This window comes from Eleutherodactylus coqui, chromosome 9, assembly GCF_035609145.1.
Source record: "Eleutherodactylus coqui strain aEleCoq1 chromosome 9, aEleCoq1.hap1, whole genome shotgun sequence".
Taxonomy (NCBI): Eukaryota; Metazoa; Chordata; class Amphibia; order Anura; family Eleutherodactylidae; genus Eleutherodactylus; species Eleutherodactylus coqui.
The window spans coordinates 17,255,040-17,267,851 of record NC_089845.1 but is presented as its reverse complement, the minus strand read 5'-3'; the positions used below and the strand labels follow the sequence as shown (position 1 = coordinate 17,267,851).

At 49.9% G+C, this 12,812-nt stretch overlaps 1 protein-coding gene across 5 annotated transcripts in view; it reads left to right on the top strand.

The window, feature by feature from the left end:
- Positions 1–887: 887 nt before the first annotated feature.
- Positions 888–12,812, top strand: part of RELCH (RAB11 binding and LisH domain, coiled-coil and HEAT repeat containing) — a 216,282-nt gene continuing 204,357 nt past the window's right edge. For 2 of the 5 annotated variants that reach the window (XM_066579175.1, XM_066579172.1), the window contains exon 1: positions 891–1,397. In XM_066579175.1, the coding sequence (XP_066435272.1) occupies positions 956–1,397 (442 nt within the window). In that variant the 5' untranslated portion in view covers positions 891–955. Of the gene's footprint in view, positions 1,398–12,812 lie in introns of all 5 variants that reach the window. The other 3 variants (XM_066579173.1, XR_010786694.1, XM_066579174.1) reach the window with 3 other exon arrangements.

Sequence of the window (12,812 nt, the reverse complement as noted above, 5' to 3'; positions counted from 1 at the left end):
ACAGTAAACGTCGTCCGGAAAAAAACAATTAAAAACGCCAAAAATGAACTTTTTCAGTCGCCCTGTCTCCCAGAAAAAACACAATAAAAAGCGATCAGAAAGTCGTATGTATTTCGAATTGGTACTAATGGAAACTACAGGACATCCCGCAAAAAATTAGCCCTTGCTCAACTATGTCGATGGAAAAAAAAAAGTTATTGCGCGCACAGGATGACGGCAGAAAATTATTAAAAAAAAAAAAAATTTCTCTGAAAAAAATAAAAAAAGAGTATAGTAAAAAAAAAACCTACACAAGTTTGGTATCATAGTAATCATACCGACCCATAGAATAAAGTTATCATGTCATTTTTGTTGCAGTTTGTGCGCCGTAGAAACAAGACGCACTGAAAGATGGCGGAATGTTTTTTTTTTTTTCATTTTACTCCACTTAGAATTTTTCAGTACATTATATGGTACATTAAATAGCACCATTGAAAAATACAACTCGTCCCGCAAAAAACATGCCTTCATACAGCGACGTCAATGGATAAATAAAGCAGTTATGATTTTTTTTAAGGCAGGAGAAAAAAACAAAAAGGTGCCGCGTCATTAAGGGGTTAAGCACAAGTGCGCAGCGCGTAGATTTTCCATTCCATGTAGATGAAAAAAACCATTAGAACTCATTAATTTTAGCTGAGATTTCAAAACGCTGTGGATTGTAAGGCACCGTCCGGTGTGAACACCGCGGGAGGGACATTCCCCTCGGCCGGACTATTTCCTGCATCCGCAGCTCCTGCGGCTGCGTGCACATGTGCGGATATTGCTGCGGACTGATCTGTGCGGCTGCTGCTGCGGACTGATCTGTGTGCACGGGCCCTAGCAGCTATATAAGGCGGCGACGCGCCGGCGGCTGCTAACTACGTCCTACCGGGACCCGCCCGGTGACAACAGCCCCTCCCCGTCTCCTCGGATAAAGATGGCGGCCCCTGCAGCAGGCTCCGGCGGCTCGGCAGGGGTTACACCCGCGGCTGTCGTCGCCCCCAGCGCTAGCAGTAGTAGCATTAACCCCTTCCTGAGCGATTCCGAGGAGGAAGAAGACGACGCTGAAGAGGAGGAGGAGGAGGAGGATGACGAGGACGTGTCCCCCCTGGACGGCCGTGCCGCCGAGCCGGTGCTGCCCCCCGCCGGGCCCCGGCTGCTGGCCGCTCCCTCCGGTGAGCCCGGGCGGGTCCCGCTGGACGCGGTGGCGGCGCAGCTTCTGCGGGAGCAGCTGCTGCTGACGGCGCTGGAGCTGCACACGGAGCTGCTGGAGGGCGGCCGGGAGCTGCCGCGCCTCCGGGACTACTTCTCCAACCCGGGCAACTTCGAGAGGCCGACGGTGGTGGCAGTGGCGGTCAGCAACCCCGGCGGACAGCTGAGTGAGTGCGGGAGCGGCGGGCGGGCATGCTGGGGTGTCCTTGTGTGACCGGTGTGCGAGGGGCTCGTTCACACGCTGCGGTTGTGTCCGCGCCGACCGGTGATGGGTGACATATAGACTGATGGCACCGTGGGCAGTCCTGGCATGGTCTCCGGTGAGCGGCACGTCCCGCGGTAGCAGCCGTAAGCATTGGCGGCAGTTGTGCGCTGGCCGTAAGGCCGTCCTCAGCTGCGCTGGGAGCTCCAGTCTTGGAAGCGGACGGACGGTGTTGTCAGGGGGTCCGTGTGGCGCGGTTGTCAGGGGGTCCGTGTGGCGTGGTACTGTCCAGACATTCCTCTGAGCCCCTGTGCAGATGTGAGACCCCCTGTACGCCCGTGCTGTTGGCGAGGAGCACGCTTTAGGGGTCCTCCATATACATGAAGCGCGCAGCGAGTAGAACCTGGTTTCACTGTTTTCTCGTATCTTTCTCACAGCGCAGTCTGTCCGGTCTCGGAGCGGTTGTACCCGCCATGCCTGGCGATCAGTGCCGGAAACCGGATCACTCGCTGCGTGTTGGTAAACAAACCTTGATGTGACTCTTCTTTGTACAAATGGAGGGCACAGCCGCATGATTAAAGACCGCTGATGGGCCGAAGACCGCAAGCAGCGGCGTAGATCAGCCGGTATATACGGTCTTCACACACCGGGCTCTGCATATGCCCGTCTGAGTGCCCCTGTAGGCGGAGGGCATGGGTGGCATGGGCTGGGTCTAGTGTCCCCAGCACTGCTGATGGTGCGGCACTCACACCTGTATGTTAGATGTGACAGCTCTGCAGCCTCCGCCAGCTTCCAGAATGCAGGGCGCTGCATGAATGTCCGGCAAACACTGCAATTAATATGAAAGGCCCTTTATACACAACGTGCGACAGCTAAGGGCAAGCATTCCATGTAAACGGCCAGCGCCGGCTAGAACGCCCCACTGTGTGCGTTATCATGGTCCGCTCCGACTAGCACGCCCCACTGTGTGCGGTATCGTGGTCCGCTCCGACTAGCACGCCCCACTGTGTGCGGTATCGTGGTCCGCTCCGACTAGCACGCCCCACTGTATGCGGTATCGTGGTCCGCCCCCGACTACCACGGCCCCACTGTGTGCGGTATCGTTGGTCCGCCCCCGACTACCACGGCCCCACTGTGTGCGGTATCGTTGGTCCGCCCCCGACTAGCACGGCCCCACTGTGTGCGGTATCGTTGGTCCGCCCCCGACTAGCACGGCCCCACTGTGTGCGGTATCGTTGGTCCGCCCCCGACTAGCACGGCCCCACTGTGTGCGGTATCGTTGGTCCGCCCCCGACTAGCACGGCCCCCACTGTGTGCGGTATCGTTGGTCCGCCCCCGACTAGCACGGCCCCCACTGTGTGCGGTATCGTTGGCCCGCCCCCGACTAGCACGGCCCCCACTGTGTGCGGTATCGTTGGCCCGCCCCCGACTAGCACGGCCCCCACTGTGTGCGGTATCGTTGGCCCGCCCCCGACTAGCACGGCCCCCACTGTGTGCGGTATCGTTGGCCCGCCCCCGACTAGCACGGCCCCCACTGTGTGCGGTATCGTTGGCCCGCCCCCGACTAGCACGGCCCCCACTGTGTGCGGTATCGTTGGCCCGCCCCCGACTAGCACGGCCCCCACTGTGTGCGGTATCGTTGGCCCGCCCCCGACTAGCACGGCCCCCACTGTGTGCGGTATCGTTGGCCCGCCCCCGACTAGCACGGCCCCCACTGTGTGCGGTATCGTTGGCCCGCCCCCGACTAGCACGGCCCCCACTGTGTGCGGTATCGTTGGCCCGCCCCCGACTAGCACGGCCCCCACTGTGTGCGGTATCGTTGGCCCGCCCCCGACTAGCACGGCCCCCACTGTGTGCGGTATCGTTGGCCCGTTCACTAATTGTCTGGTTTAAATACCGGACCTTCAGCCGTTCTCACTTACAGCGACTGTGACTGAAGGATCTCGTGTTAACATGGCAACAATGTATCTGCTGTATTAACAGACGGAGCGGGAGAACAGGCAACCGTCGCTCGGTCACATGATGGCTTTGGTGTAAACGGACGCTATCTGGCCAAACCGACTGCAGTGCCCGGCTCCCACCCTATAGAAGTCAGGGGAAGGAAGGGTTAAACGTGGGATTTCAACATACAGAATCCTTTGTGCTGAAGGGAGATCCCATACGTGTGCTGCAGATCATGTATGTGTATGACAAGCTTGGGAGAGATAGCTGTAGACCATACGTGTGCTGCAGATCACATATGTGTATGACGGGCTCGGGACATATAGCTGTAGGCCATACATGTGCTGCAGATCATGTATGTGTATGACAAGCTTGGGACAGATAGCTGTAGACCATATGTGTGCTGCAGATCATGTATGTATATGACAAGCTTGGGACAGATAGCTGTAGGCCGTACTGGTGCTGCAGATCATGTATGTGTATGACAAGCTTGGGACAGATAGCTGTAGGCCATACGTGTGCTGCAGATCATGTATGTGTATGACAGGCTCGGGACATATAGCTGTAGGCCATACGTGTGCTGCAGATCATGTATGTGTATGACAGGCTCGGGACATATAGCTGTAGGCCATACGTGTGCTGCAGATCATGTATGTGTATGACAAGCTTGGGACGGATAGCTGTAGGCCATGTGTGGTACAGGTCATGTATGTGTGACGGGGTCGTGACAGATAGCTGTAGGCCATACGTGTGACTGCCGGCTATTTGACCTGTAAGGCCCCTTGGATTATCTGTACGCTGTGCTAAACAGGTGACCCCATATGGTCTGCTCACACATGGTGGGCTTTGTGTGGATCCACACCACAATTCACAGGTCTGGCACTGAGATTTTTGATGCTCATCATCCTCAAAATCCGCAGTGCAGGTTTTGACGAGGATCCACAGCGGATTTCACTGCGGATCTATACCAAAAGCTGCGTCAATCTTCACCAATGGTGGGAACTATCTGCTACTGAAAATCTGCAGCGTTTTCGCTACGTGTGAATGTAGCGTTACAGGGTCTGTCCTTCTGATCCATTGGTTGCTTGCGGTCCGCCGCCCGCTGCGGTCAGTGTATCCAGAGCTGTAAGCGCTGTACCCTTGGCAGCAGTATGGGTTGGTCATGTAGACACTGTTCTCATTGAATCCAAAATGACTGCAGTAATGACAGCTGGGGGTCCGGAGCGGCGGACCCCTTCCCATCAACTATCGATGGCCTATCCTGACAGGTCATCAGTTTTTAAAGGCTTGTCTGAGTTTAACAAAAAAAATGTAGGTTGCCTTCACACACTTCAGTTTCCTGCGCAATTTCTGTAGTGCTCTTAAATTTTCTTGTCCGCCCTCCACAGGTCAACAGGATTTGCTTTAATCACTTTCACTTCTTAATAGAAAACCTCTCGGTTGTGGAAAATTCGCAGCATTTTGATCACAGGATCCCATCATTAAAGGGGAGGTCGGTGTAGAACTTTTTTTTTCCAGTAAAATTGCTAAGCATGCTGTAAAAAAATAAAAGCATCATAGTTTACCTCCTTAACCGCTCCGCTGCTTCCTGGGAGAAGCTCCTACTGCCAGCGCTGGCAGGATGTTGGGTGACTGCTGCAGCCAATCAGAGGCCACAGTGTTACCTCCTGCGCTGATAAGGTAGAAGACAGGCATGTCAAAAATTACAAAAAAATTCCATAATGACGTTTCGGACAGAATGACCTATTAACAAACCCACAAATACAAGTAGGTAAGAGGCGGTTCACATCTGTGCTGGAGCTCCGGTGGGAGGTTCTGTCGCAGAGCCGGCACAAAATACCAGTAGAAGTAGCGCAGCATGGTCACTTTGTCTTCTGGTAAAATGCCTGTCAGCTGAGCGGAGAACAAATTATAGCCAATGGGGTCCATTCAGTTTGGTTCCCTTATAAGACAGTCCCGTTCAGCAGCGGAGATTGCCCTTTTTCTGCTCCCCGAACGGAATAGAAAAACAGAATCCCCGACGCAGATGTGAAAGCAGACAGGGATATTCTTAACCAGGACGCTGCAACCCCTTTTTGATACATTGTTACATAAATATTAGGAGTAGCAGACAAGATTAGTACAAATGAATAACCAAGAACACCGATGGTTACACCTCCCAGCGGAGTGCGCTGTTCACCTGGTTATCGGGGGATCTTCCTTTAACTAACAATATGAACAATGTATCGCTGACAAGTGTAACAATTGGATACTAGAACCACCTCAGCCCGCTCACACAGGTGATGGTGTAAGGGCAGCATCTTTACTGGGGCAGAGCACAGGCAAAGCAAGCAGCTGACGTCACCACTTATATTTTCCGTCCTGCTGACATAAAACACTGAGTTCAGAGGCGGTAAAACGCAGCGCACAGGCAGCATTCTACCTTGTTTTTAACATCTTTTACAATGCTCCTGATTCATTTTAATAAGATGTATCCAGTCTAAATGTGATCCCAGCAAGAGAAACCATGGAATCTTGTAGACATGCTACCTTTTAATGGCTAGCAAAATAGATAATAGAAGCTTTTGAACCATTGCAGCAGGGTTCTGCTTCAGGCTTAAAGTAAATGGATCCGTAGTGAAGGTTTTATGGTCCCTGAATTACTGTTAGGGGGTCACCAGGCCAGCAGTGTTATCTGTGCTATAGATTTCTCATACTCCCCAGTCAGGCATGAATCCTCGTGAAGAATTCAGCTCTTTATTGAAAGTGTCAAAAAGTTGTTTCAAATTTATATTCCCAAATTCTATAGTTTTGTGACTTGCAATTGCCTTTCAGTATCATAACTTTCATATCTTCTATGTTCTGTCTGTGACTAGAAACAGCTGGTTGTATTCCTCACCAGTGGTTTGAGGATACCTTCTACCCATCCTGAGATTCCTTCAGTGAGGGTTCCCACACCTGAGATGATTGGCCTTCTTGAGTTGCCAGCTTTGTGTAGTTTAGGAAGCATATAGAATACTCCAATCCTAGGGTTTTCTAATATAGAGTCCGAGAGTTTTTTTGGAGCCCACAGACAGGATTCTAATGACTCTTCTCAATTCCCTCACATATTTCTGAGTCTGGCCTTGATCCTGTTTGGTGTAGCATCTGGTGTCTGTTAGCTGTGTCTGCTTCCTTCTTGTAGTCCGATGTATCATGAGGACTATAGCGCCAGCTTTATCTGCTGGCTTAATGCTGATCTTTGTTGCCTTTTCGCATTGTTCATTTGTTCAAATCTTGTCTGTAATTGTGTTTTTTTTTTTTTAATCAAAAGATGGTTTCAGTGTTTCTTCAGTGCCCTGTCATACTATACCTTTATTTGTGTTTCAGATGAACGCTGCTAACGTCACTATATAACTTTATATTTTTAGAATCTGTTTTATGACCGTTAGGCCCAATGTCAACGGGTGAATTTGACTTGTGGGAGATTGGCAAACCAAGCCGTCCATAGGGAAGCATCAGCAGCCGTGAATGAAGCATGTGGATTTGTTTTGCGGACCTATTAGTCCAGTAAACGAATCGCAGCATGCTCCATTTCACTGCGGTCCCCGGACGGTTTCCATTAAAGTTAATGGAAGCCGTCCGATCCATGGCCCACCTGCAGCGAACACTGCGGCCGGGCCATGGATCCTGCAGGAGATTTAAGGGGAAAAAAGTGTACGGCACGTTTCTGATGGCAAGCGGTGAGGACCACGCACAGTACAGCGAACCCAGAAGTAGCAAGGTCCAGGTCACTGCATCTGACAGCGGGTTTTAACGCACCCTATTATTGTAATGGGTGTTGAGGTGCGTTAAAACACGGAAAAATTAAGCAGCCTGCACTCAAACTGCAGCGTTAAACTGAGTTCGAATGCATATCTGTGAGGCCCCATTGATATCAATGGGAGCCGTCTACTGCGATTTAACTGCTGAGGTGGCTGCTATCCACTGATAGACTGAGTAGGTCTAGAAAAGTGGCTCACAAAACATCTTGAACACCTTGGCGGGGCTCCTGGGTAGGAGCTGCTCTTTGACAATTTTCACAAAGTAACGTAGTAGCATAGTTCGTTAGGCTGAATGAAGACAATGTCCATCTAGTCCAGCCTGTCTATCCTCCTGTGTTGATCCAGAGGAAGGCAAAAAACCCCAAGGGCAGAAGCCAGATGGCCTTTTTGGGGAAAAAATTCCTTCCCAACTCCCTAATGGTAATCAGACTGTTCCCTGGATCAACCCCTAATAGTTCCTACCTGCCTGTATACCAGGATTAACAATTAACCTAAGATTTAATACTTATAATGTACTTCCTCTCCAGAAAGAAATCAAGTCCCCTTTTAAACTCTATGGATTTTGCCATCACCACTTCCTCAGGCAGAGTTCCACAGTCTCACTGCTCTTACAGTAAAGAATCCCCTTCTATGTTGGTGATGAAACCTGCTTTCTTCTAATCGTAGCGGATGCCCTCTCGTTACTGTCGCGGTCCTGGGTATAAACAGATCATGGGAGAGATCCTTGTATTGTCCCCTCATGTACTTATACATGGTTATTTGGTTGCCCCTTAGCCGTCTTTTCTAGAGTAAATATTCCCAATTTTGATGCCTTTCTGGGTATTCCAGTCCCGTCATTCCATGTATTAGTTTAGTTGCCCTTCTTTGAATCCCCTCAAGCACTGTGACATCCTTCCTGAGCACCGGTGACCAGAACTGTATGCAGTATTCCATGTGAGGTCTGACAAGTGCCTTATATAGTGGGAGGATAATGTTCTCGTCCTTTGCCCCTATACCTCTTTTAATGCACCCCAAGACTTTATTTGCCTTTACAGCAGCTGACTGGCATTGGTTACTCCAGTTTAGTCTATTATCCACTAATACCCCCAGATCCTTTTCCATATCACTTTTTCCTAGCGGTACCTGAATATCGAATATCGAATATTGGTGACATCCGTTTCTCCTGCCCATGTGCATTCTTACATTTTTCAACGTTGAACTTCGTTTGCCATTTTTCTGCCCAAGCCCCTAGCTTATCCAGGTCCGTTTGTAGCTGTAGATTGTCCTCTGTTGCATTAATTATATTGTATAATTTTGTCGTCTGCAAATATTGATATTTTGCTGTGCAGCCCCCCCTATCAGGTCGTTGATAAATATATTGAACAGAATGGGGCCTAATGCTGAGCCCTGTGGCACCCCACTAGCAACGGTGGTCCAATCAGAGTGTGAACCATTTATTACCACCCTCTGTTTTCTATCTCTGAGCCAATTTTTTACCCACTTACACCTGTTTTCACCTAATCCTAGCTGCCTCATTTTGTATATTAGCCTATTATGTGGCACGGTGTCAAAGGCTTTAGAGAAGTCCAGATATACGAGATCAATAGATTCTCCCTGGTCCAGCTTAGAGCTTACTTCATCGTAGAAACTGATCAGATTTGTCCGACATGAGCGACCCTTCATGAATCCATGCTGGTGAGGAGTTATTCCCTTGTTCTCCTTGAGATACTCATCGATGGCGTCTCTCAGAATCACCTCGAAAAGTTTTCCCGTTATTGAAGTGAGACTTACTGGCCTGTAGTTACCAGGCTCAGTTTTGCTCCCCTTTTTGTAAATTGTAACCACGTTGGAAATGCGCCCATCCAATGGTACTACACCGGTCTTGAAAGTGTCTAGAAATATTAGATATAGCGGCCTAGCTATCTCGTCACTTAGTTCCCTTAGTATCCTTGGGTGTAGTCCATCTGGGCCCGGCCATTTATCAATTTTAGTCTTCTTTAGTCGCTTCTGCACCTCCTCCTGCGTTGGGTATGAGATATTGTGATGGGTTCATTTTATTCCTCTGCATCTCGTGTGGCATTTCCTTTTCGTTTGTGAATACGCTTGAGAAGAAACTGTTTAATAGATTTGCCTTCCCTCCATCATCTTCAATTATTTCTCCTGCATAATTTTTTAAAGGGCCAGTGCTCTCCCTGCAAATCCTTTTGCTGTTAATATAGTTGAAAAATGGCTTTGAGTTGTTTTTGCTCTTTGGCGATCCGTCTTTCTGCTTCCTCCTTGGCAGTTTTGATCTTATATTTGCATATTGTTTTTTTCCCTGTACGATTTTATCGCTTCTTCGCTGCCTTGTTGCTTTAGTAGTTTGAACGCTTTCTTTAGTTTATTGCCCCTCTTACCGTCTTGTCGAGCCACATTGGTTTCCTTTTAGTTGAGATTCTTTTATTTTTAAAGGGAATGAACTGCTCACATGAGGTGATTAGGATCCTTTTAAACTTTTCCCATTTATCCTCTGTACTGATGTTTTTTTTGAGGATGTTGTCCCAATTAATGTTACCGATAGTAGTTCTAAGCTCATCAAATTTTCCTTAACTAAAGTTTAGTTTTTTTGTCTCTCCCTGATAAGGTCATATAATTTATATCATTTTTTTTTTTTTATTTTTTTTTTTGCTATTCGTACTTATGGCTGATCTATCAGTTCTAACTGTACTAACCCCACCCCCTGCTCGACCCCCATTCCCTTTGCTTGGACCCGGGTTGCTAGTTATACTGGCTACCCCACTATTTCTCATTTTACCCCCCCCCCCCCCCCCCCAGTCCCTAGTTAAAACACTCCTCCAGCCTTCTAGCCATCTTTTCCCCCAGCACAGCTGCACCCTCCCCATTTAGATGCAGCCCGTCCCTATGGTAGAGCCTGTAGCCGACAGCAAAGTCAGCCCAGTTCTCCAGGAATCCAAATCCCTCCTTTTTACACCAACTCCGGAGCCACTTGTTTACCTCCCTAAGATCCTGCTGCCTTTCTAGTGTGGCTTTAGGTACAGGTAGTATTTCCGAGAAAACTACCCTGGAGGTCCTCGCCCTGAGCTTGGACCATAGGTCCCTGAAATCACTTTTGAGGGTCCTCCATTGACCTCTAACTTGTTAATTGGTGCCAACGTGCACCATGACTGCTGGATCCTCACCAGCCCCTCCCAGTAATCTGTCAATCTGATCTGCGATGTGTCGAACTCGAGCGCCAGGAAGACAACACACTGTTCGACAATCCCAGTCTTTATGGCAGATTGCCCTATCTATCCCCCTTATAATTGAGTCCCCCACCACTAGAACCTGTCTAGCCTGCCCTGCACTCCCCGTCCCCGTCTCACTGGAGCAGTCATCCCCCTGGCGTTCAGAGGGCATGTCGTGCTGCAGCGGTGCTGGCTCTGTAATGGCATCGCCCTCATCTGCCAACGTTGCAGACATGTTGGGTTGTGCCAATTCAGGACCAGCCTCCTTGGATCTATTCCCTCTACGTCTCCTTCTCTGTCACCCAGCTTCTTGCCTGCTCCCTGTTTTTCCGTACCACCATCCGCCCCTGCCTCTACCCCAGCGAGTGCCTGCTCAGTGAGCAGCAAACTCCTTTCCATGTTGTCAATAGCTCTCGGTACTGGGAAGATAGGGAGGCTGTCCATGTAACTCCGTGGGTATCTTCATAAAAAGCATGTGTGAGTAGCCTTTGGCTTGCACTGCAAACACAGCAATTCCATCCGGCGCATCTGCAACAGCAAAACTGTGGCAATTCAGCCCCGTGTGAACCCAGCCTTAGGCCTCCCTCACACAGGTGTTTGCAAAAACGCTGCACTTTTCAACACTGTTTACTGCGGCTTCAGCAGCGTTGGTATGCGTTATGCCAGCGTATATGCCTACTATAGCTGAAAACACAGCCAAGGAAGCTGGAAAATAATACAAATATTCATAGGTGCCGTCCAGGTCCCTCCCGCTAATCTTCAGCGTCCCTACAGGCTTCCCATGCCCTTGACAACAAAACATATATTGCTGGTAATAGGGATTTAAAGCCCCTCCTCCAGTAAGAGATCACTCTGATTGGCTGAGCCAGCACTTGAAGCGCCAATCTGAGCATTCTTTCTGGAGGTGGGGTTTTCAATCCCCAATACCAGCAATAGATGTTCTGTTGGTGCCAACAAGTATAGGGAAGCCTTCGGGGACCTGGACGGCACCTGCAGGGACACTGGAGAACAGTGTTCCCACCCGTGATCCAACAGTGGACCTGGACGGCGCCTGCTCGGGCATCGGAGAACAGTGTTCCCACCCGTGATTCAACAATGGACATGGATGGTGTCTGCAGGGACACCGGAGAACAGTGTTCCCACCCGTGATCTGACAGTGGACAGCGCCTGCTAGGTGAGTATTGTTTTTTCATGCAGTGGAGCTTAGGCTGTTGAGTGCTGTCAAAAACACATCACCAAGTCATGCAGCATTTTCAGCAACGCTGAAAACTCTGCTCATTCATTTATATTGGTGACTGTTTAAAATTGCTGAAATGCCCAAAAATAAATCTCATACCACTCAAGAATTGCTGCAATCGAGCGGCTGTCTCCACCTGAGTGAGCGGTCTCATTAAAAACAATGGGAGCATTGTACTGTGATTGGCGCGGTGCGGAAAGCACTCCACTAACAGCGGTAAAAAGCACGTGTGAGGGGGGCCTTAAGCCGCTGTCACATGGAAGTAAGTGCATTTGTGCCGCATATTTGCGTATACATGTTTTACTGGTGGTCTTGCAAAAAAAGCATACAGCCGCGCCCCTGTTCATTGAAATCGGCAATTAGTGTAGTTAATGTGGGGTTTTTTTGCACAGGAAACTAAAGCACACTGCTTTATTTGCCTTCCGGTGCCCAGCTTGGGAGCGCCCATGCCTGAACAGGTGCCGCTGCGGCCTCTGATACCAGCAGAGTGTAGTCTTGGGGTTTCTGTTTGATGGTTCAAACATTTTTTATTTAGGCCTCATGTCCACGGGGAAAATCAGATCCGCTGCAGATTCTACATGTAGAATCTGCAGCGGGTCCCTCCTGCCCCGCGGACATGAGCGCTGAAAAGAAGAATTTACCTATCCGTAGCGGGCGGGGAAGGTCTGCTGTTCCTCACGGCCGGATCTTCTTTTTCGGCCGGCGGATGAATTCGTCACGCCGGCGGCACGTCGTCGACGTGCCGCGCGCATGCGCCGGGCACATCCGCTGAGCCGAAGCAAGAAAGATCCGGCCGTGAGGAATAGAAGACCTTCCCGGTCCGCTCCGGATGGGTAAATACTTTTAAATTCCTATTTTAGGTCTCCCGCGGATCCGGACGGCTTCAATAGAAGCCCGCGGGAGCCGTCCCCGCGGGAGACCCGCACGAAAATGGAGCATGGTCCAGATTTTTTCATGCTCCATTTTTAAAAAATCCCTTTTATTGACGATCCGCGGGTATTTATCTACCCCGCGGGTGGTCAATGCATCCCTATGGGATGCGGATCCGCATGCGGGAGATCCGCTGCGGATCTTAAATCATATTTTGCCCGTGGACATGAGGCCTTAGTCTGCCATGAATAAACATCAATTACAGCAATCGGGAGTGGTGTCATGAGTAAGCATAGTTAGGATTAACAAATACTCAGTCTGTCCTCCTTTTCCATCCACGTTCTCAG